Below are 24,812 nucleotides of genomic sequence, written 5' to 3'. Positions count from 1 at the left end.
GGCAGATGGGTTTTTGAATAAAAACGTTTAATCAGAGTCAACCAAAAAGGATAAACAACAGGCAGATTATCAAAAAACAATACAGAAGTAAATCAAAAGCTAGAATAAATAAAGAAAGTTACTTACAGTGCAGCAACAACAATTTATCAGGTGCATAGAAACACACCTCTGACATCGACAAGGAGACAACAAGGAATTCCCAAAAAGGGAACCCTAACCCTATGCAGGCATTGAGTAACGAGACAATGATGAACAAGTGGGTGACACGAGGGGAGGCCAATTGGTAGGTTGGCTGCAGGATTGGTATTGAGCAGGCAACAAACGATGAAAACACTGAGGCACAAAAGTGAGAAAAAAAAACTAGTAACAAAAACCATGACAATGTGTAGATCAAAATAAAAAAATACAATCGTTTAACAGAGAATATACTGACTGTATTTACTTGCATATAAGCCACCCATGCGTATAAGCCTCACCATAAAACGGGGGATTTAAAGCCGGGCCCCCTCGCTTGTATCTGTTAAAGCTGAAAGCAGAGTTGATGTATGATTTTTGGAAGAATTTCCGTCAGCGAGATTCCAGGTGCTTACTGGAATACTTTTTTTTTGTCATGTCATCCATAAATCACGCTTAATTCTGTAATTCTTATAAAGGCTTAAATGGTGGGCTAGAAACGGCTGTCGGACAAGTGATTGAATTTCTTTACCTTCTCTGAGTAAACTCAATCTTAGAGCATGTAAGGATTATCAATAAGTATGCCTGACCAGAAATATTGCTGCTCTTTTGTGGTAATTTTAAGAATTACACTGCAGATTTGGAAAAAGCCATACCTTCTTCAGTGCACACTGCAGTGCTTCCGTGTAGTCATTTCCGCTTGAAGTTTGTTGCATAAATTACGCAACAGCTCTGCTATTTTGTAAGTTTTTACTTTCACTTTTCACTTTGGTTTAGTGTTTTAACAAATATAACACCCACAATTTCTTAAATAGGTAAAATTCATCCTTTCATTTGAAATTGAACTTCAATTTTCCTGACTTTTTCCAAGAAGGCACACTACTGCTTCTGCACACCTATAGAAACTTGTATACATATTTGATGTGCTATGCGTGTAACTGAAACTTTTTCATCTAACCCCGCTACAGGTCCTACAAAGCACGGACAAACAGGCTCAAGGACAGCTTCTTCCCAACAGCCATCAGGTCTCTGAACCTGCAGCAACACGTGACGTGACGACTCCACATATCCCTACTATGAAATTAAGTCAAGTCGAATTGAAGTAACAGGAAGGTCGTTTGGTGCAGATCTACCTTCCACAGGATGACTGAGGGAGGGTAAGTATAAAGACTGAGAGGTAAGTGATCCATCTTATTCTTGTTGGCATCGGTGAGGCAACTTGTAGTCGCCGGAAAATGGCGCTCAAGGCGGAGAGCTAACAAGTATGAATATGTCATAAATAAATGTCATAAATGTGTCTGGCCTGGGAAGACGAACTTGTGGAGAAGCACTATACAATTTCGTCATACGCTGCTGAGGTATGATGACTACTAGGCTTTTTGTCAAGTCAATGATGACGACAATGCCTATGTCTGATTTTTCATTTTTCATTTGTCAAAAGAGAACTTTTTATAGTCCAACAACTATGTTTTGCTTCTTTTTATGCACATTGTTTTAATATTCACTTGATAAACACTACAGTATCGGACATTCAATGAGAAAATAATAATTCCCTCAAACTCGTAGCCTGATCAATGAAGGTCAGAGATGGTGTCCCATCTTTCTCCCCTGTTCTGATAAAGAGGAATGGCTATTTTGTTTGGTTGAGATTTTTGACAATTTTAACTTTTTTTAAAAAATGACCACAATATTTTCCCCAAATATACCTTGTATGTTCCCATCAAAAAAACGTAAGGTTTTTTGTGTTTAACTATTATTTGGAGTAACGTTTGTAATTTTGTTCTACAACACAAAATTCTTATGTACAAGTGCATTTTCCTTCTTTGGGTTAATGTGACTTTTTCCTTCCAAAAAAACAACAAGGTTGTGGCAAAATTCCTGCACCAGTAATATTTAATTTTTTTTACTCATGTAAAAAAAAACTTCATATTTGAATAATTTTTTTAATATCAACTTCGATTAATTGTGTTTTGTAATTCTATTAAAGTAGGAAATGTGGTAAAATAAATTGTTTTACAAGTAAAATAATTTCATATTTTGTAGTAAAAAGGCCTTTTTTCTTGCATATTTTATTTAATATATTGAAATGTACCTCTCCTTGAGGTTGCTTGTACCTGGTTATCCCTCTTCTCTGGATAAACTAACCCATCTAAATGCAGAATGGTTTTAGATGCCATAAACTCAAATGCTTGGCAAAATAGTGTCAAATTGGATTTCAAATGAAATAAAAATATTAATAAAAGGTTGAAAAGTAACATACCTGCTTACGATACTGCTTTTCTGATTTTTTTCTAATTAATATTTTTTATTCTGTTTTGTATTATGAATATATTTGTACAAATGTATTTTTGTTGTGTTTGTCTTTATTTTTTTAGAGTAATAATAACTGAATTTGTATAATTTTCAAATCAAGATCCTCACTTGTCCAGGCTGGAGTAATGGAACAGATACTTCTCTCCAACGATCCCCTGGGCCAACTGCCAGGTTTCCCCACATGAACTTCAGCTGGAAGAAGCAAACAATGGTAAATTAGAACTATGGAAGAAATTATATCATAAAATGGCCCTAATATTTCAATTGCAATTCTTGATGTATTTACCATTCCACTGTTCACAAGGGTTGCGGGGGTGCTGGAGCCAATCCCAGCCAACTTTGTGCGGTAGACAGGGGACATCCTGAATTTGTTGCCAACCAATTGCAGGTTATAATGAGACATAAAACCTTTCACGCTCATGCGCAATGTTCCCTCTAACTTTTCGTTGGTCTGGGCAGAAAGACAACCTCCCTGAGCGCACTGAGTACCAGTGTGAGCGACATCATTATTGCTCGCTATGGGCACATCCCAGGCCGGACGTTTGGTCGCCGGTATTTTGGTCGCCAGACGTTTGGTCGCTGGACGTTGCGTCACCGGACGTTTGGTCGCCGGACGTTTGGTCGCCCGGACGTTTGGTCGGCGGTCTTTTGGTCATGGACATTTTGGTCCCCGGTCGCCAGTCAAATGGTGACAGAGTTTACTGTTGAAAACAGCTCTCAAAAATGTATTCATGAGAGAGAGAGTTAAATATCTAAGTACTGTTGAAACCAGCTCTCAAAATTATATTCATGAGTTTAATATCTAAATATCTAATATCAAAATATCAATAAGATCACTCATTTAACACATCTAAACGGTCACAGGTGTGCGGCCGAGCCGGCGAAAACTTTCTACAGTGCTACAAGTTTCATAGAAATTAGCCATTATATCCCTATTTACTCCAATGTTAAAATCAATTGCATGCCGATTTAGTTTATATATTTGTTCAAATTCCTGTGGATGAGTGACACAACGACGACCATCGATGCAAACCCAGATAAATTCGTGAACAAATTAGAGTACCTGTAAACCATTGCATACAATTTTTAAGTTTTACTGTTTTTGTAGTAAAAACTCCCATCTGTGAATTCCCCTTGTATATAATTTATAAGTTTGCATTTGTAATTTTTGTACAGAATTTGTAAGTTTGTATATGTCATTTTTGTTAAGTTTTAGCGCTTCAATAAAAACACCATCTGTGAATTTGCTTTGTCATCTTTTTAATTAATTAATTTTAGTAATTGCCTTTTATTTTAATGTCAAAGTTCAGGGCCAAAAGTATACTAAGACTTTTATTTGTTTGACAAAAATTACCATACTATTTCACTATTGCAAGTTCTCCCAGGGAGAATGTTTATTGGACGCCTATGACAGTCAATGGCAGCAGCTGGTGTGTTAAATGAGTGCTCTTATTGATAATTTGATATAACATTTTTAGATTTTAAACTCATGAATATAATTTTGAGAGCTGGTTTCAACAGTAAACTCTCTGTCACCATTTGACTGGCGACCAAAAGACCGGGGACCAACGGCGACCAAACGTCCGGCGACCAAATGTCTGGCGACCAAATGTCTGGCGACCAAACAACTGGTGATCAAACGACCGAGTACCGGCACAGCAGTATCACACCTGCCATAACCAGGTGCATGTCAATGTTCCCTCTAATTTTTCATGTAAACATGCTGTAAAACCCCAAAGAGTGGACAGAGCTACTGCGTAAACGAGCCATCATGGGGAAAGGGGTAAAAAAATAAATTAAAAAGAAAGTTTGGAATTTATTTACTGCGCACCATATGATTGCTGCTGCGCAGAGAAGACGAGAGTACTGCACAATTGCGTACGCGTGCATTAAAGCAGCCTCCCACGCATGTTTTTTGAAATGTGATAGAAAACCAGTATTTTCACAACTATAAGACGCACTAAAAAGTCTCAAATTTTCTCCAAAATAGACAGAAGCGCCGTGTGTATGCCCCGAGTTCCAAAGCCTGACTGAGAGTACTTCTGGCCGACACGCTTCTTGTATAGGGAGAAGGCGGACGTGGGTGGGATCAGGCATGTGGAGGGTGTGTGTAAGAAGATGTGAAAGGCACGCCCCTACCAGGTACCCGTATATAGTGTGGGCATGTGCTTTATTGCAAAACAATTTCGGATTGGTCTCTAAAACCCCAAAAATGAATAATACAAATAGACATGCTTACGGAGCTCAGTTCAAACTTCAATTATGCAGGGGAACATGGGAATAGAGCGGCCGCGAGGGAATTTAAGATCGACGAATCCATGGTTCACAAATGTAGGAAGCAGGAGAACGAGCTTCGCCAAGTCAAGAAGAAGCAGCTGAGTTGATTTGCGACTCCATGCGTGCCCATCTCGCAGCAGCGGTGAAAAATCAAGTCACGAAAATGAAGTGTGAGCTTGCCGTGATTCCCAGAGGCTTAACTAAAGAACTCCAACCGCTGCACATCAGCATCAGGGAGACAATGTTGGAACCTTCACGAGGTGTCTCCTGAGAGGCCGCCCGTCACGGCCTTCGAATCCAACAAATACCACCCAGAACTGCCAACCAGGAATGTGGCACCCTACGTTTTTCATCCAGCCGGAGATATTCGACTGCCCGACACCTCCGGCTACCCCCGGATGAACTAATCCGCGTTGCAGTGGCAGCTCTAGCGCGGCTGAGGGTAACCCCTAGGCGCCGGGGTGGCCCAACAACAACAAGAACAACATCAGCATCAATTCGTCATGATGTGTTGATGTCTATGTATACAATCCACAATCCATTCGCAAATAGTAGCTAGCTGTTAGCTAGTGTAACTTTTCCAAAGGTGCTTTCCATGCTTTGTCAAGCTGTATTGATGTCGATGTATACAGGCCATAATCCATTGAGTGTATTGAAAAAAGAACTACTACATATCCCAGCATTCACTGCGCAGTACTTTTTCTGCGGGAAAATAGTAGAGTCGGTGTATCCTATCGACTGATTTATCTTATTATATCATAATGAGAATTTTAGTATTAATCCATACATAAAGTGCACTGGATTATAAGGCGCCGTCTATTTTGGAGAAAATGTAAGACTTTTATGTGCACCTTATAGTTGTGAAAATACGGTAGTTGAAAAATCGGTAGTTTGAAGTACGTGAACTGTTACTAAGGGCCATATTTGAAGCTCCATTTTGCTTACCATTTTAATAAGGTTCTAAAGGGAAGATGATTTGTGAATAATGGGTTTTTACTGGCTACATGTAGGGTTGGAATGGAGAAGAACTGTGTCAAAGACGGTTAGGAGTTTGGCCTCCTGAGATCAGTCTGACCACAGTGGTGTCAAGGACAAATTTGATGATGGAGATAGAGTGGTAGATCGATGTACAGTCGTATGTGTACAGAGAGTATAGAGGAGCACTTAGTACACAACCTTAAGGGGAGCCAGTGCTCAGTGTAATGGAGGAAGAGAGGTGGGGACCAAGTCCAACAGTTTGTGGACGGTTGGTTAAGAAGTGCTCTGTTTTCGTACTGGCTGATAGTGTCCACCGTAACATCATCCGGGGCTCGCATTTCTCACAAGTATCCACCCTTAGCATGAGCATGAGCATGTTACTTTTTCAAATTACGCCATGGCGTAAGGTCGCACAAGGCTCTCATTTTTAACAACCCTTACACTGGCTTCCGGACGCTCAGAAAACTATATTTTTGGATAAAAATGATGGATACCGCCCGCTGCTTGCCATTTTTTTCTTCAGTGCTGAGTCTTCTGTTTTCTGCCATTTTCCAATGGCAGAAAACAGAAGAAGACTTGAGTTTCAGTGTGAATTTTCATTTTTTTTTCTTCCAGAATAAAATCCACAATGTGGTGAAGCCGCGTAAGGTAAAAGAGTCACAGAAATTCACAGGTATGTTATTGTATCTCCAATTCAACTTCTTTTGTATAGTGGCCACGCAACAGAGAACAGTGCGGTTGCTCTTAAAATCCTAAAATTTGCATTTGTGGTGGTGTGTGGTTTCATTTTTAATTATTATTATTATCATTTTTTTACCTTTGTATCGGAGCTCCAACTCATTGTTCCAGTGTTCCTCATCTTCCAGTATTTAATGAACTTGGTTCCAGGACGCAGACGGGTCCCATCTGAAATATTCTCATCCAGTAATGTCGCAGTCATGGTTGGAACCACTGGGGGACATGGAAGCTTTGGTTGCCTTAAAGAATGAAATGTTGTTAACACTTTATAGAGTTAATAGTAATTGATAATATAAATAATAGTTGAACATATTTTTAGTTCACATATGAAAATCACAATGTTACAAAACAATTCTCTTATCCTTGCAAGTTTAAAAAAAGTATATATTTTTAAATAACATTTTAAAGGTCACATATCCCAGACTTTTGCACAACATGTCAATCATAGCATCTTTCCAAAAAATATGAAAAAATAAGCGATCAAGATTGTCACAAATCTAAAAGTATAGAAATTGTACAAAATTAAATTATGGAACATTCTAGTCAGCCTTCTTAAAAAACTATGACGCCCCAAGAGTAAGTGAGGAGCAGCATAGGGTGTTTCCCTCATCGCAAAAGGAGGATTTAAATGAGGTTTTATCTGTTTCATTGGGATTAAACAATTCTAAATTGGATACTAGTATTTCCCGAAAACATGAGATGGTACCATACAACCTCAAACCACACCATGACACAGGACCCTTGACTCAAAAAGAAAGAGAGAACAATCATAATAATAATAATAATTACAATCAGACATAGGCTTTGTCATCATCGATGCACTCCCGGCATGGAAGTATCTTGTGCTCCATTCACATATGATCTACTGTTTGTACAGCTTTTTTTTACGGATTTTTATCCTTTATTTTATGTTTTTATTGTCTCTTAAGACTTTAGTTGTTACTTCACTTTATATATTATATTCGATACTTTAATGTTTTGGGACTTTACTTTCAAGACTCTACTCCAAGACTCAAGCTGTGCGAGAGGCAGTCTTTGATCTACTAGTTTAGTCCATCTTTTCAAATTCAAATTTCAAAATTTTGGAGACTATTTTGACCCACCCAGCAATGCCTATGCTGCTTTACACGAAGGATCAACTGTTAGCGCTACGCAACACCGGGATTCCCCTGGACTTGGACCTCCCCGCTGAGTTAAAGAGGAAGAGAAGAGGATGCAGAGCCGGACGAAAATGTCAGGAGAAAAAGCGACAGTTCAGACCCAGCATTCCATCTATTATTATGGGGAACGTACGATCTCTCCCCAACAAGATGGAAGAGCTAACGGCGCTGACCAAACAACAAGGACAATATCGGAGCGCCTGCATTATCTGCTTCACGGAGACCTGGCTGGATGAGCAAATACCAGACTCTCTCATCTCCTTGGATGGCTTTCAGCTGGTGAGGGCGGACAGGGACGCTGAGGAGAGCGGTAGGAAGAAAGGTGGGGGACTAGCTGTCTTTATTAACAGTAGATGGTGCAGTCCTGGGCATATTACTGTGAAGGAGCAATTTTGCACTCGAGATATCGAGCTAGTAGCTGTTAGCATCAGGCCGTTTTACATCCCCCGGGAGTTCTCGCACGTCATCATAATAACTGTGTATATACCTCCTTCGGCCGATGCAGCAGTGGCTCGTGAGCTGCTCCACACTACTCTGTCCCGGCTACAGACGTCACACCCCCAGTCTCTCCTTCTTATCTCCGGTGATTTTAACCATGCTCCCTTGACTTCAACTCCCCCCCCCTTCACTCAGTATGTGAAGTGCTGCACCAGGGAACAAAAAACTCTGGACCTCCTGTATGCCAACACAAAGGAGGCATACAGCTCAGCCCCCCTTCCCCCACTGGGCCGCTCAGACCACAACCTGGTCCATCTGATCCCCACCTACATCCCTACGGTGAGGAAAATAAAACCTACCACGAGGATCATACAAAGATGGACCGAGGAGACCAGCATGGTACTGAGGGACTGTTTTGAGACAACCGACTGGGAGGTGCTGTGCAAACCACATGGGGAAGACATCGACAGCTTGATCCACTGCATCACAGATTACATTAACTTCTGTGTGGAGAACATCGTACCCTCCAAGAAGGTCCGTTGTTACTCCAACAATAAGCCGTGGGTCACCAGGGATCTAAGGGCCCTCCTGAACAAGAAGAAGAGGGCTTTTAGGTCTGGGGAGAAGGAGAGTCTCAAAACGGTCCAGAAGGAGCTGAAGAGAGAAATAAGGAGGGGAAAGACCAGCTACAGGAGGAGGCTAGAGAAGCAACTCCAAAGAGGCAACACCAAAGAGGTCTGGAGGAGCTTGAAGACCATCTCGGGCCATGGAGGCAACAGTGGGAGAGGCCCGGAGTCCGGAGACGGGGAGTGGGCCAATGAACTGAATCAGTTCTTTAACAGATTCAGCTCTGCCCCTGCTCCCCTGACCCCCCAGACCAGAAGCAACTCTACCCCCTCGTTCTCCTCTTTCTCCCCCTCTTCCTCCCCCTCTTCCACCGGTCTCTGCATCACTGTCGATCAGGTGACAAAACAACTAAAGAAGATCGAGGCAAGGAAGGCTACCGGTCCGGACGGCCTCAGCTCCAGACTACTGAGAGTGTGCGGATCAGCTTGGCACAGTGATTCTGCATATTTTCAACCTCAGCCTCAGTCTGCAGAAGGTCCCCACCTTGTGGAAAACTTCCTGCGTGGTCCCAGTCCCAAAGACTGCGAACCCCAGGGAGCCAAACCACTTCAGGCCGGTAGCACTAACCTCTCACCTGATCAAGACACTGGAGAGGATCATCCTCAACCACCTGAGCCCCCTGATGAATGCAGAGCTGGACTGCATTTCGCCTATCATCCAGGCATTGGTGTGGAAGATGCTACCACCTACCTGATGCACAGGTCTCTTTCACACCTGGAGAACTCGGGAAGCACGGTGAGAATGATGTTTTTTGACCTCTCCAGTGCATTCAACACCATTCAGCCGGTCCTTCTGAGAGGGAAACTGGAGGTGGCTGGAGTAAGGAACCACCTAGCTGCATGGATCATCGACTTCCTCACCAACAGACCACAATATGTGAGACTCCAGGACTGTACGTCTGATGTGGTAACTTGCAGCACGGGGGCCCCACAAGGCACAGTGCTTTCCCCACTCCTCTTCTCCCTCTACACGTCAGACTTTAAACATAATACAGACACCTGCCACCTCCAGATGTTAGATGTTACGTATGCAATATGAGGCTAGGGATAGGGAGTATGCCCATCAGCTTGCCCTCAAGAAAAGGGAGTTGGATTTGCATTATGCCCATCAGCTAGCTCTCAAGGAAATGGAGAAGGAGATTGAACTTACAAGACTGGAAGCAGAACTCAAGTAGCTGCAAAATGACAGCAGGTCTATGGACGGCACTCTTTTCTCCACGCCCTGCTCGAGTCCAAGCCTGTCTTGGAAACAGAATGGTTGCCAAAAGGAGCAGAAACGATTGGCAGTGGAGGAAGAGAAGAAAAGGGATGAAGAGAGAGCAAGAAAGGAGGAAGAGCAGAGAGCATTAGAGCTTGAACAAATACTAAAACGGAGATCCGTAGAGAGAGAGAGAGAGCGTGTAGCTCAAGAATGGCTTGAGAAGCAAAAAGCTTTGGAGCTAGAGCGTGTAGAGAAAGCACGTGTAGCTCAAGAACGGCTTGAGAAAGAAAAAGCTTTGGAGCTAGAGCGTGTAGAGAAAGCACGTGTGGAGCAAGAATGGCTTGAGGAAGAAGAAGCTTTGGATCTAGAGCATGTAGAGAAAGCACGTCTAAAGCAAGAACGGCTTGAGGAAGAAAGAGTTTTGGAATTTAAGAGGCAAGAGAGAGAAAAAGCTTTGAAGCAAGAGCGACTAGAAAAAGAAAAGGCCTTAGAGCAGGGGTGGCCAACCCGCGGCTCCCGAGCCGCATGCGGCTCTTTGCCCGGTTTCATGCGGCTCTTACGTCCATATCAAAGTTTGTATTTGTGTTTTATTTTTATTTGCGTGTGCGCTTCGCTTGAGTTCAATACGGTATTTTCGTCCAATGCGCATGTGCTTGGGATGAAAATACCTCAAAGTTTCCCAGTAGGAGCAAGGTCATTTGAGTAAACGTTTTTAACAGAGTGGGAGAGCTCCCGTGAACCAGAAGCGACAATGAACGGCGTCGCGCACACAAAAAGTATCCCAAAGGTCGAGCGTCGGCTGAAAAAGCCACACCCCCTGCGAGGCAGACCAAGGCGAGAGTGCTCAGCCGGGAGCAGCCAATAGGAGAGCGAGGTGTACACCCACGTGGTGGGCGCGCTAGTTAAAAGCCATTCATAATCAATGACAGCTCACAAAGAGCGAATGTTGCGCAAAAATAGGGTCTGATTTTCTGACAGAAGTCCCACTAAGTAACATGCATAGTAAAAGAAAAACGCTATTGTAAATTATTATATTTTTGTTTGTGGACTTGGTTGAACTGAGAGTTTGTCTGTGTGAGACAGTGCACACAATGTTCATTGTTGATAATGACTGGCCTGTGCTGTTAGTACTGTAAGAGTCAATTTATGTCATTACTATGCTCGTGTGTCACATTTACAATAAATCTGGCTGAGCAAAGGTATGTGTGTGATGTGGCTCTTTGCGGTAACACAGTAAAAAAATGTGGCTCTTTGCGGTAACACAGTAAAAAATGTGGCTCTTGGTCTCTGACTGGTTGGCCACCCGTGCCTTAGAGCAAGATCGACTTGAAAAAGAAAAAGCCTTGGAGCAAGAGCAACGAGAAATAGAAAAGGAAATAGAGCAAGAGAAACTAGAAAGAGAAAAGGCCTTGGAACCAGAGCGAAAAGAACTGATAGAAAGAAAAAAAATGGAGCAAGAGCGGCTTGAAAAGGAAAAGGCATTGGAAGAAGAAAGAAAAAAAATAGCACAAGGCAAGAAGAAAATGTCCGCCGCGGAGATCAGCCTGCAGAAAGCACCCCAAGTTCCGGTGCCGAGGCCACGCAAAGTACTCCCGTCGCCACTGGGGCCGCCAGTCGCACTCGTGCCGAAGCCACTAACCAGGCTTCCGGTGCCGGCCGGCCTTCCTAGCACCGTTCTGCCAAGCACAGTTCTGGCCAGCGCCTGCCCGCCCAGAAACGGTGGGAATGCTCCGGCGCCCCTGGATGATGGGGCCGGCGACTGCAAGAGCGGCAAAGTTCTGGCACCCCTGGACGAGGGAGTTGGCGACCCTCCGAGCAACCAGGGTAAGGTGCCCAACTGTTATAAAATTCTGGTGTCTCCTAAAGGCATAGGGCTTGGCCAAGACTTAAAGGACCGGCGCGGACGCCCATCAGACCGGCCACGCCTTGTCACCGACTGGCGCAGACGCCCGCCAGACCGGCCGCGCCTTGTCACCGGCTGGCGCGGACGCACGCCGGACCGACCACTTCCTTGTCTCGTTTCTGGCCGGCACGGACGCCCGCCAGACCAGCCACGCCTCTTCACCAGCTGGCGCAGAAGAGTACGCTGGTGCAGAAGTGGACGTTGGCGCAGAAGAGGGCGCAGTAGAGCACGCCGGCGCAGAAGAGGACGACGGCGCAGAAGTGGAAATAGGCGAAAAAGAGGGCGCATTAATGCACGCCCGCAGAAAAGAAGGCGCAGTAAAGCACGCCCGCACAAAAGAAGGCGCAGTAAAGCACGCCCGCACAAAAGAAGGCGCAGTAAAGCACGCCGGCGCAGAAGAGGATGGTGCAGAAATGGAAGTCGGCGCAGAAATAGAAGTCGGCGCAGAAACAGAAATCGGCGCAGAAGTAGAAGAAGATACCGGCGCAGAAGTAGAAGATATCGACGCAGAAGAAGATACCGGCACAAAAATGGAAGCCGGCGCAGAAGAAGAGGTTATGGATGATGCCCTGTCTCGGGTTTAGGAGAGTTTTATCAGGAGTGTATTGGTTGATTGAGGCAGGTTGGTGGTTCAATTTCGTCAACAGGTTTACTCTTGAGGGGGGAGGTATTACGGCTGGCAGGCTGGACACACACTATGTAGGAGGTGTGTGGATTCTTTTCTCTGCAGGTGCATGGATCTGTGGCTCCACCCCTGTGACAGAGCCCTGCCCAGGCCAACACAGCTGTTACTACTTCCTTAATCATCCCTCCTCCAATCAAGATTAACTTCCTGCCCTTATTTAAACCATTTTCATTTGTCAGTTCACCCTCTGATCCCTTGATTAGGAGAGAGAGTTCAAGATGGCGGTGCTCCGGCGCAGCGGCTCATTGCTCTCCAGTTCTTGATGGCGCTCAAGAGGTGATGCGATGTTTCCATGGTGGCGGAGTGCTAACAAGTCTGAATATGTCAGTTAAGGGGACAGGCAACTACCAGTCTGATGGTGTTCCAGGATCGCATAGCGGTGGATATGATCCTTGCAGAGAAAGGGGGCGTGTGTGTAATGTTTGGAGAACAATGTTGCACCTTCATACCGAACAACACGTCACCCGGTGGGTCCCTCAACAGGATCATCAGGATACTGGCCTTCAGACCCTAAACCACAATATGAAAAAGCATTCTGGAGTAGAATTATCCGCTTGGACAGACTGGTGGAATAAGACCTTTGGAAAATATAAGGATTTGGCCATATCTGTTGTTTTCTGTAGCCATATTTGCTACTACCTTGGCATTGTGTGGGTGTTGTCTTATCCCGTTTGCGCTCATTGCTAAGCCGACTTATAACTACTGCAATTGTCCCTAGAAATTATAAATTACACAAATTATATCCTCTGCTTATGAAAAATACTGGGGAGAGCAGTGAAGTCCAGGAGTATGGTAATTCCGAGGACGAATTGGGTGAAAATGATTATGTTCTTTCTTTTTCAGACCACCCATGCGAGTTAGGAGTAGGCAGGTAAAATTGCACTCACCTGACATTTCCTTTTGTAATTACTATAAAATAATTAACATACATATTTTAAAAACGGCGGAATGTTGGGTTTATTCTGTAATATTATTATATGTGTGTGTGTGTATTTAATATTTTTTGTATTAAATCATTCTTCAAATTGTCCAAAGAGAACTCGGGGTCGTAACCAGTCACCTAGTCCTCTCACAAGGACTGATTATCTGACATCTCACCCAGTCCAGGGCTCCGAGGACTGTTGATCTGGGTTTGCAGCGAAGAGTCGTCAAGGACTCTTGATACCAGCAGATGGATATCAATCACTACCAGGAACACTCGCATAGTGTTCCTACATCGTGACACACTTTTCGCTTCTTTATCTCATTGTTATGCCGAATGAAGTGATTGTTTAAATTCAAACAAAGTTTGTTTTTAGTTTCCTCTTTTTATTATTGTTAAATACCTTAATTAACTTTAGTTGTTATAATTGCAGATGTTATTTTTGCTTACGCATGTTGGATTAGTCAATAACCTTTTTAATTGTTTTGATTTATGGCTTTAAAGCCGTACGAGAAATTACTGTTCGAGAAGATACTTCAGAGACCGCGAGGAAGTCTTGGTGTATTTTCCCTTATAAGGTTGTTTACCAATATGCCTATTTAATAAAATGTCATTAATTCAATCAAATGTCTGCCTGCAGTGTTTGATAATTATATCAAAAGTGTAATTATTAATGAACCTATCACTCCACAAAGACAGTTTGTTTACCTCATCTCTGTAGGCAGACTCATCCCCCCTGGAGATGAGTCTGACTAGTGGTGTCATCGGCAAATTTGATGATGGAGTTAGACTCGTGGGTCGTTGTACAGTCGTATGTGTACAGGGAGTACAAAAGAGGACTCGGTACATAACCTTAAGGGGAGCCAGTGGTCAGTGTAATAAAGGAAGAGAGGTGAGGACCAAGTCAAAGAGTTAGTGGACGGTTGGTTAAGAAGTTCTTAATCCAGCAGCAGATGCAAGATAGTCCAAGGTGGAAGAGTTTGTCAGCCAGAATGTCCATTAGTATTGTGTAGAACGCTGAGCTAAAGTCAATGAAAAGCATCCTCACATAGTTCCCCTGGTGCTCCAGGTGGCTCAATGCTGTGTGTAGAGCTACGGAGATGGCGTCCTCAGTGGACCTGTTTGCTCTATAAGCAAACTGACGAGGGTCAAATGAGGGATGGATTGTACCACTGATGTGGCGGGTGACCAACTTTTCAAAGCACTTCATGATCACAGGCGTAAATGCAACAGGCCTGTAATAAGTTAGGCTGTCAATGGTTGACTTTAGGGACAGGGATAATGGTAGCAGATTTCAAGCAGGATGGGTTGATAGATTTTTGCAGGGTACAATTGAAATTATTTGTGAAAACCCCAGGCAGCTGGTCAGCACAGGCTTTGAGCACCTTCCCAGGTACTTCGTCGGGGCCAGCAGCCTTCCTGGTGTTCACAGTCCACAGTACCTGTCTCACTTCATATTCCTGAAGCTTTAGTGTACTGCTGCAGTGAAGGGCATTTTTCGAGACCGAATCCGATTTGTCAGTCTCAAACGGTTCAGTTCCTCTGCTAGTGAAGCACCTGCGTTAACAGACATTGTTGTCATCATAATTGGTAATTTGTCGTATTCCCTGCCACATCTTCTTTGGGTTATGTTCTGTGAAGCCCTCCTCAATTTTCCTTGTATGCCTTGGAATTTTTAAGGCCTTGCTTCAGGTCTGCTCTCGGGGCGCTGTATTGTATTGTTACGGCATTTGATAAGTGGCTGTGTCTGACTGGTCATCCAGGGTCTTTGGTCAGGATAAACACGGGTACGTTTATTAACAGTGACAGTGTCCGTACAGTTTTTGATGTAGGAAAGCACATTGTCCGTGTATTCCTGGAGGTGTAGTCCTTGGTCGCCTGTCAGTCACACGGAACCAGACAGAACAGTCAACCATCAGAACTCACGATCATACCGCCACCGAGTGTGAATCGATCCCATGCTTACTTGTGAAGTCAGGTGATTAAACCACTATGCCGTAAAGTGTCTCTGTCTTATTTGTCATGAAAAGTGAAAAAAATGTTTTGTTTCACAGTATTTTTGATTTTTTTTTAAGAAAGTAGTTATAGATCCCTATATGGAAACCAATTTACTTTTTAAAATATGGGCACTACTTATTTTTATTTATTCAAATTACAGTTTGTAAGTGAAAACTGATGGGATTGATGCGTGCCTGGCACAATAATGGTAATTTCATTAATGATATTGCAGTAGTGGGCAAGTTATAGCAAGTGTGGCAATCAAGCCATGAGAGAAGCAATCCGAAGTTGTGATGTGAGTGTGATTGCTTAGAGTTGTTATGTCCTTGTCGCCGAGCGTCATGGCCATGTAACAGGGAATAGGACCCAATCGCAGGGAAGCAGGTGAGGATGACGGAAGTGGCGTTCAAAACTTAGACTTAAAACTCAGACAGGATCTTAGAAAATAACAGACTTAGACATCAAATCACATAACCGGGAAAGCGAGGAATGATGCCTTATTGCAACTGTGACAACGAAATTCCCCAAATACGGGATGAATAAAGTAATCCAATCCAATCCAATGGAACATGGATCGTGGTAACATGGAAACACAGCGTGGACAAACAAAAGCAGACAATCCAAAAAATTACATAACATCAACAATCAGTGGGGTTTAAATAGACTGAAATGGGTTGACGAGACAATTAGGAACACCTGGGAAACACAAGAAGGAGAAAGCAGAGAATACACCAGGGGCGGAGAAACAACAGCTGAGCACAATGGGCAATCAATCAGACAGGACACCAGGGGGAAAAAAACATAAAACCAAGTAATCCTAACAAGAGAGTGCCATTGGTTATTCTCATCAGCATTACATGTACTTTCTAGAAATGACAAACACAATTTAAGACATTAATTACATGGATTTTATTTCAATGTTTCTTTAAGCTTTTCAAGGATCTGTGGAATCCTCAATATAGAAAGTGGCCTGTTGTATTATGATGTAAATATATGTTAAACAGGACTTGACAATCACTGCAATCTGTCTTTATTCATGTTCATCACAATTTAGCAACTTTATTGGAATTGGGTTTGTATTAAAAGGAGCACAGTGGAAAGCATTCACAATCATTCGTAATGAACTTTTCTTCAGACACAAGAAATAATCATTGCAAAATACAAGGTTCAGGTACAAAGTTAAAAGCTCTTGACTCTAAGTTTGTCAAGTGTATTGATGGCATGAGAAAAAACTGTGAGAGCAGGCAACCATTAAATGCATCATCTGAGCTATGGCGATTGATGACTTTTCATATTATGTTAAATTGTCTCATTGCATCTTCCTCTGCTAAGCCGGAGTCGAGGACAGCAGCTTCAGCAGGGAAGGCCAGACTACCCTCTCCCTATCCATGTCATCCGGCTCTTCTGGGAGGATCCCAAGGTGTTCGCCGGCTAACCGGGAGATAGTCTCCCCGGCGTGTCCTGGGTCAGCCCGTGGCATCCTCCAAGTAGGACGTTCCCAGAACAACTCACCATGGAGTCGTCTAGGACGCATCCTAATCATATGCTTGAGCAACTCTTATGGCTTCTCTCAAATTGGAGGAGCAGTGGCTCTACTTGGAGCCCTTCCCCCGGTGACACCGCAGGCCTCCGACCGATCCGCCTGCTGATCTCCAGCTCCATTCTTCCCTCACTTGTGAACATGACCCTGAGATACTTAAACTTCTTCAGTTGGGGAAGGACCTCAAATTGTTGAAAGTGTAAAATATAAATGAAAACAGGTTCTGTCAATGCAAGTATATTACAGTTACATTATTTTCCAGAAGGAAGCACCTATTTTTTTACATTATTTGTGAAGAACTTTTTTTCTTATTTGAGTGAAAGTTGTTGTAAAAACAAAAACTTATTGGAAGTCCATTTGAAGAATGAATAAAACCCATACCAAAAGTGAATAATTAAGCAAATATTGTTTCTTTTAAGGCCATATAACACAAAATCCGGAAAAATAGTTTTTCATTATAAAACCTAATTTCTGATCATCAGGGTTGGCGGTAACATTTGAACAAAAGCAAAACCTTATCCTGACAATACATTGAGTTGTTAAACTGCTCTAAAAACTTACTCAGGGCTGTTATATTGGGTGGCGCGAGGTTGAAGAAGCACAGGAGAAGAACGTCCATTTCTATGAAAAGAACTCCATTGGATGTCATACCTTTCCGACCTCAACTGTTTACGGATCTCTTTCACTTCAGCTTTCAACAGTCGCTTTTCTGCTTTCAGTCGCTGCTTCTCGGCCTTCCGGAAGCTACGATCACCCCTTCTATAGAACCTGTGTGAAATCAATGGAACAAGAGAATTCACAAAATTTTTATTTAAAAAATATAAACTAGCGCAGCAGTACTTATGCCATAAATGCAACCCTGGTGTCATGTTTTTGTACCTGCTGTGGTCTGGGGCAGGTGATCCATGTTCTGGTATAGAGAGTGGCGTTCTAGCCCTCACCAAATTGTGACTAGGATCATGAGCAAAACTGCAAGGCTCACACAAAGTACAAGATGTACAGATGCTGTGAGAGAAAAGAGAGGGGTTTTCACAACCTAACTGATAATCACCATGGCTATAGGTGTTGTAATGAATGGGGCTGGATAGTTTGACAAATTCCTAGCTAAAATAGTATCTTGAATAGAGTTAAAAACTAAAAAATGTTAGCTTAGTCCAAAATTTTACTCGGCAAGTACCGTATTTACTCACATATAGCCGCCTGCACGTATAAGCCGCACCCTTAAAAATCATAGAATTTTACAATTTACACACCCCCTGATTCTCAATTTTTACCTCCATATTTATGGTTTTAATAGGGATTACAAATGTGTTTACTTTGAAGGGAAAATCTTAAGAAAAGTCATCACATGGTATTTATGAGATGCTGTATGGATCAAAAGCATATTAGGGTCGCTGTAAATGCAAAATATCAAGTTATTCAATTTGAGAAAAGAAATAAGTCTATCTTGATGAGAACCTGCTGCTTTCTAATTACAGAAATTACAATTTTTGGCACACGTTCGATTTGCTTAAAGACGTTGAGCCGACTGACGTCTGGGCGAGGGCCGACTCGCCGAGGGAGCATCTGGCCGAACGTAGTTAGCCAAACGACTAGTTAGCCGACCGGATAGCCAGCCGAAGGACGTCACGCCGACGCGCTCGCCCCGCCCCCGGCCGTGCGTGTGTACATGTTTTTCAACCTTGGACATTCATTTAGAATAACAAGGGCATTTATTCACGGCCAAACACACAGAACAGTGATGTAACGAAATTGTAAATCCAGGAATCCTACTACAGCAAATTTACACCAGCATAGAAAAGAGATTAACCTTCAAATTAAGGTTCTCAGCAAATCAATTTGAATATACATTTCCTAAAATAATGGGAAATAATTTAAAATTTAAATATATTTAACAGGTATATATTTCTGCGTATATCAAACTCCAAAGAGTTATCAATTCAACATCTACTACTTTGTCTTCATTTGTTCTCAGGGCTGCAAGAAATGATTTCACAGTGCAAAGAAATTAATGGGGAAATATCTTTCATTTTTACATTGACAAATGAATGTCTTACAAAGTTCAAATATGGTGCTGCTGCTTAATAAAAATATTCCTCAATACTCTTTCCGTGACAAGAGTATTCAGGAATATTTTGTATATTTGAAATATTTATAATGTGCTAAAATCACACGAAAAGGGCATTTAATGATTGAATACAGATACTGGAGCTCTTTGGAAGCATAAAAAGAGCCCAGGGTAGTGATTTCCCCGGTAAAAGACAGCCATAGACGTCAATGGCAAAATACCCCAAAATTGGCTAAAATGTGAGAAAATCACGGGAAAAACAGTATTTAATGATTAAATACAAATACTGGAGCCTTTCAGACACTCGAACCAAACCGAGCCCAGGGGAGTGATTTCCCCATTAAAAACACTAATACGTCCATAGACACACCAAAATACACTAAAATGGCTTTAAATCCAGCCTAAAACAGCATGAAATTAATAAATACAAATACCGCAACATAAATAAAAAACTGGCAATTTTTAAAGACTATAACAGAGCCCAGGGTGCTTGATTTCCCGCTAAAAAGTGCACTTTTAACCCGGTACCGGACCCATTGCAGTAAAATTATTTGTCCACCAGGTGGAAGTGTTCTGCCAATTCAAAACCAGCCTAGAATGTGTATGGGTGTGTATTAAAAGCAGGTCCACTCGGTTTTGGTGGGTAATATTGCATGGGGAATGTGTCTACAATTTTCTGGGGTAGGATTCCTGGACTTACTAAAATACAGACTAGAGGGCTTAGAGAACAATACCTGAAAATACAATTGAACACACTTACTTCTAGTGATGTGTGCCAATAAGAACAGTATTTTAATTTGAAATAATTTCCCATTATTTTAGGAAATATATATTAAAAATGATTTGCTGAGAACCTTAATTCAAAGATTAATCGCAATGTTTTCTATGCTGGTGTAAATTTTCTGGAGTAAGATTACAATTTCATTACAGTATCCACTGTAATAACTACCTTTTTCCTTCTGTTATTATAGTACTTACTGTTATAACTACTTTTTTCTTCTTTCACGTTCTTCGTGTGTTTGGCCGTGAATAAATGCCCTTGTTGTTCTAAATGAATGTTGTTATCTGTAACGGGCCGTATATGGCCCGCAGGCCGAGGATGAAAAACATGTACACACACGACCGGGGGCGGGGCGAGCGCGTCGGCGCAACGTCCTTCAGCTGGCTATCCGGTCGGCTAACTAGTCGTTCGGCTAGCTCGACGTTCGGCCAGATGCTCCCTCGGCGAGTTGGCCCTCACCCGGACGTCAGTCGGCTAAACGTCTTGAGGCAAATCGACCGGACACGCAATTTTCTTACCAGAAGTTAAAATATTGTGCTGGCCAAATTGGTTCTAATGTCTAATTATCTCTATTTTTTTCGATGGTTCATATGACTGCAATAGTTGTCAATTTTGAACAAGAAATAGTGAAAAGTGAAAGCAGAATTTTTTTTTTCATAGTCACAAATATACAATCATTTCCTTTCTGTGTTTCGAAAGGGAGGGTGTTGTAGACAAATTCAAAATAGAAGTAACATAAGCACAACCAGGAAATATGCCCATAGCGGTATACGTAGTGTTCATCAAGTCTCTGCAATAATAGCATACACAATACGCAGGTATAAAGGTTTATATTTTAATGATCGACCGCAAGACTTTCGATCAGCCTTACCAATTGGGATGTGCTGACTTGGTAAATGCTAGTCAGAGCACGTCTAACTACGGTAAGATGGGGGCGCGCCGAGCGAGAAATAGCAGACACAAGTAAGTGTACTCGCGTTTTTTTCCCCGTTTAACGACAGACAAGGTTTATTTTTTCCTTGAATTATATTCGTAGACGTCAAAACACATTTTGTTTGGCGTTGTATCCATTTATCTTTTCTCTATTTTGAAATAAATGACTGTATCGGCCGCATTGTCTTGCGTCAAGACGTCACGGTGCCAATGTGTCGTGACTCCATCTATAAAAGATATCTCTCTAGAAAGCTATTTTGCGCCCATTTCCAAAGTGGTGGTGCTCACTCTGGAATTGTTCTCAGGTTAGGGGTGGTTGATATGGCAAAAAGATCAAATTACTATTTTATAAAACTCGATTTTATCAAGATTAGTTTTTAGATTTTTTGTGTAAGCGTGGTTCTCGAGCAGTGTGTTGACGTTGTGTTGCCATACCAGATTTACGGCCGTATCTCCGACATAAATTTTGATAATGCTGATTTTATTCTTATTTCTATTGGTTACCACTCTTTTTGTGTCCTTAGAAAAGATATTGTTGCCATTTTCCAAATGTTTGCTTATTCTATCTTGATATAAAGCAGGGTATATTCATGTATGCCGCAATGGTGTGCTACAGATTTAGCATGTGTAGCCTTGTCAGTTTTTTGTGAGTTTCAATGTGAAATTTGACATTTTTCACACTTTTTTAATACCTAATATAAAAATAACACCATTTACTGAAGCCACAAATATTCAAGCAGCAAATGTTCAAGCCCTAAAGTGGTGAAAGATCCCAGTATGTAGGTTTTTGGAGTTCTAGGTTGGTTTTTTTTCATAGTGCTGGTTTGTCCCTTTGTGACTTGTCCTTTGTGAGACCCCTCGTGTCTTTCCCTCTTGCTGTCTTCGGTCACCCTCATTGTTTCGTTCAATTGTGTCTTTCTATTAACACCCTGTGTTTTTGTCAGGTCTTGTAGGATGGTGTGCTTGTATTTGTCCTTCTCTGTTGTATGTCCAGTCCTGGTCATGCATGTTCACATGCAGCACTCCTCGTGGCCCTGTGTTTCCCCCTGTAAGATTGGTAACATTATTTTATGTTGTGGCTTTTTAATTTGTGTGCCCCTGCTTCCCTCCACTTGGGTCCTACTCTGCAAACCGCCAAAACTTGGTCCGATCCAACAGCAATGGAACCACCGGGAAGGCCCCAGATTACGTTTGATGGATTTTTGGTGTCAGCTCCTCTTGGATAGTCTAAGACACAGCTCCTTCCACTTACCATAATGAGCACATGGCCGCCAGTCAGGTCACTGATTCCATTTGGAAGCACCGGCGAGTGCCTTGGCGATGGAAGCAGCAAGGGCCAGCCACTAGCATTCACGCTCCTGATCTTGCTTAATCTCCTCGCTCTGCAGCACTCGTCCAGACTCTGTGCGTTCAAACTCCCGTACCGTTGCCTCGTCTGGTTCTGTTAGCTTCAGCTCTGGCAGCGCCAAGTTTCTGACAGGCGCTTATCCACAAACTTGATGGAAAAGTCTCAGCTTTGATGCCGCCGCTAGGCTGTCAGACATCTTCCGACGGCAAAGTGGCAGCGTCAAGGGGGGGGGGGGGGGGGCAGTCCGCGACACATCATCCTGTGTCCAGGGCGGAGGAGCCTACTACCCCTCATCCTGTGACCAGGGAAAGGCGGCCTACTATCCATCATCCTGTGTCCAGGGTGAGGCGGCCCGTGACTCATCTTCCTGTGTCCAGAGCGAGGCGGTTGGGTTTATTCTGTATTACTATTATACATATATGTGTAGTAATTCATTTCTTTGTTAAATCATTCTTCCTATTGTTCGGCTCGAGGTCATAAACAGCCGCCTGGTCCTCTCTCACGTGGACTTCTTATCCAAGGATTGTTTATCCTACATCTCACCCAGTATCGGGCTCTGAGGGCTGTTGATTGGAAGGCAGCAAGGACACGGGATATCTGCCACTTCCACAACACTCGTATAGTGTGCATACCTCGTGACGCACTTCGGGCTTCTTCATGTAATTGCTATATGACTGTTAGGTCAAATGAAGGCGTGATTGTTTTAATCCAAATGAGGGTTGGTTTTAGTTTCCTGTTCTGTTATTGTTAAAATACCTTGAGTGTTATTATAGTTACAGATGTTGTTTTTGCTTATGCATGTTAAATTAATCAACAACCTTGTAATTGCTTTGAGTTACGGCCTTAAAGCCGTACGCGAATTACTATTCGAGAGGATACGTGAAGACAAGGGGAAGTCTTGTTGTTTTGCTGTATCTTCCCTTAAGGTCCTTATCCATGATGCAATCTATTTAATTAAATGTCAATAATTCAATAAGATGTCTGCCTGCAGTGATTGATAATTACATCAGAAGGGTAATTATTCATGAACCTATCACCCACACACTGCTGTTTTCAAAAGGCAAAAACTGCCTCCTTTGGCAGGAAGAGCCGAGGCACTTCTGGCCCTGCCAGGCTGTTTCCGGGGTAAGGCCTGTGATCCTCCATCAGCAACCACCATCGCATCGCCAGCCAATTTCTCAGGCCAAGCAGCAGCAGCAGCCACCATCACCCAACCACACTGTCTTGGGCGAAGCAGCACTAAGCATCATTCCCAAGACCGCCCAGCCTACCGCTTCCTCATGGACCCTCCAGGACCGGCCAGCCCACATATTCCCCCTGCGCTGGCCTGAACACGCCCCAGACCGGTCAGCCTGCCACTTTGTCGTAAGCCGTCCTGAACACCCACCAGACAGATTTGTTCTCTGGACGATTTTCGTGCTTCTTCTGGAGCCCCTGCCCTTCCCTCACTGGTGTTTTGTATTTTTGTTTGGGACATCTTGGATCCATCCCTTGAGTGAGAAGTTATGTAGGAATATAGGTTTTTGGAGGATTATGTTAGGTTTTTTGTAGTCCTGGTTATTGCTCTTTTGTGACTTGTCTTGTAATTGCCCATTGGTTTCACCTGCTTTTTCATGTCCCTGGTGTCTCTCCTGATTGCTGTCTCGTGTCACTCAGGTGTTTCTGACTATATCGTCAGCCCATGGCTGTCTATTTAAACCCTGTGTATTTGTCTGTTCTTGTTGGATCGTCTGCTTTAACCTGTCCTGTTCTGCTATGTAAAGTCCTGAACCTTTTGTTGGAGACGGGGGCCTTGGCAATCCCTGTCTTATGGCATTTAGCAATTAATATTATTCTGAACCTAATCAACACTTGACAACACTGCTAGTACCTGCATTGGTAGCCTCCACCTGTTGTTTGTCGCCTACAGGAGGAGCAGGAAAGAGCCGAAGTGGATGGTGCTCCTGGTAGAATAGTGGAAGAAACTTCAGGTACCAATGCCACACTACCTATTTCATCCCCTCTATTTCCCCCTATTCCACTCAGTGGCTTATGAATGCAACACTGTCCGGAGAACTCCCTGCAAATTTTCTCCACTGCTTCACGGACCACCTGGTCCTTGAACTGTTGAAAGAGAAATGGAAAAATAGTTAATTACATACCTGTCAACTTCTACGTTGTTCCTGTATTTTATAAGTTTTTTTAATAATTTCAAATTGTGTATGCCGTATAAGAACTTTTGTATGAGATTTTTTAAAAAGGTTTATTAGTAAAACCGATCTCGTTTGACACATTTCGCCCCTAATCCGAAATGTCTCGGTCAGCTGGTAAAAACATCATCTTGACTGTTAATAGTCATGCTTTAAGCATATGCGCACGCGCATTCCCCTTTTACACGTCCGCCTTTTTACCGTTAGCAAGCCATGTACCCAGAGTCAAGCTGTCAGCGTCATACAGCGACATCTACACTATAATGAATTTAGTATATATTGATAAGGCACCCCGTCTACTTTGGAGAAAATGTAAGACTTCTATGTGAGCAAATATGTGCCGCGTTGCATTTGTAAAAAAATGTATCACTTAATAAGGGAAATTGCAATCACTAATAAGGGGAGCCATTGGCTGAGGCTGAATTTTTGAAATTATTTCATTTCCATATTCATCACAACAAATATCACCTTTTGCGTTTCAAATTTGTAATTTAAAACTCCTGTTAATGAGAAAAATTACTTTCCTTCTCATTCAAATAT

The 24,812-nt window shown here is 42.7% G+C and overlaps 1 protein-coding gene across 9 annotated transcripts in view; it reads right to left on the bottom strand.

The window, feature by feature from the left end:
- The window catches only part of nbr1b (NBR1 autophagy cargo receptor b), an 89,893-nt gene that overhangs the window by 26,262 nt on the left and 38,819 nt on the right, over positions 1-24,812 (bottom strand). For 7 of the 9 annotated variants that reach the window (XM_077735375.1, XM_077735372.1, XM_077735371.1 and 4 more), the window contains 5 exons: positions 23,954-24,186; positions 17,833-17,958; positions 17,515-17,721; positions 6,560-6,719; positions 2,596-2,679 (listed from right to left, as the gene is read on the bottom strand). In XM_077735375.1, the coding sequence (XP_077591501.1) occupies positions 2,596-2,679; positions 6,560-6,719; positions 17,515-17,721; positions 17,833-17,958; positions 23,954-24,186 (810 nt within the window). The remainder of the gene's footprint in view (positions 1-2,595; positions 2,680-6,559; positions 6,720-17,514; positions 17,722-17,832; positions 17,959-23,953; positions 24,187-24,812) is intronic. The other 2 variants (XM_077735373.1, XM_077735374.1) reach the window with 2 other exon arrangements.

This window comes from Stigmatopora nigra, chromosome 15 (genome assembly GCF_051989575.1).
Source record: "Stigmatopora nigra isolate UIUO_SnigA chromosome 15, RoL_Snig_1.1, whole genome shotgun sequence".
NCBI classification, from domain to species: domain Eukaryota; kingdom Metazoa; phylum Chordata; class Actinopteri; order Syngnathiformes; family Syngnathidae; genus Stigmatopora; species Stigmatopora nigra.
This window is presented reverse-complemented; position numbering and strand designations above follow the sequence as displayed.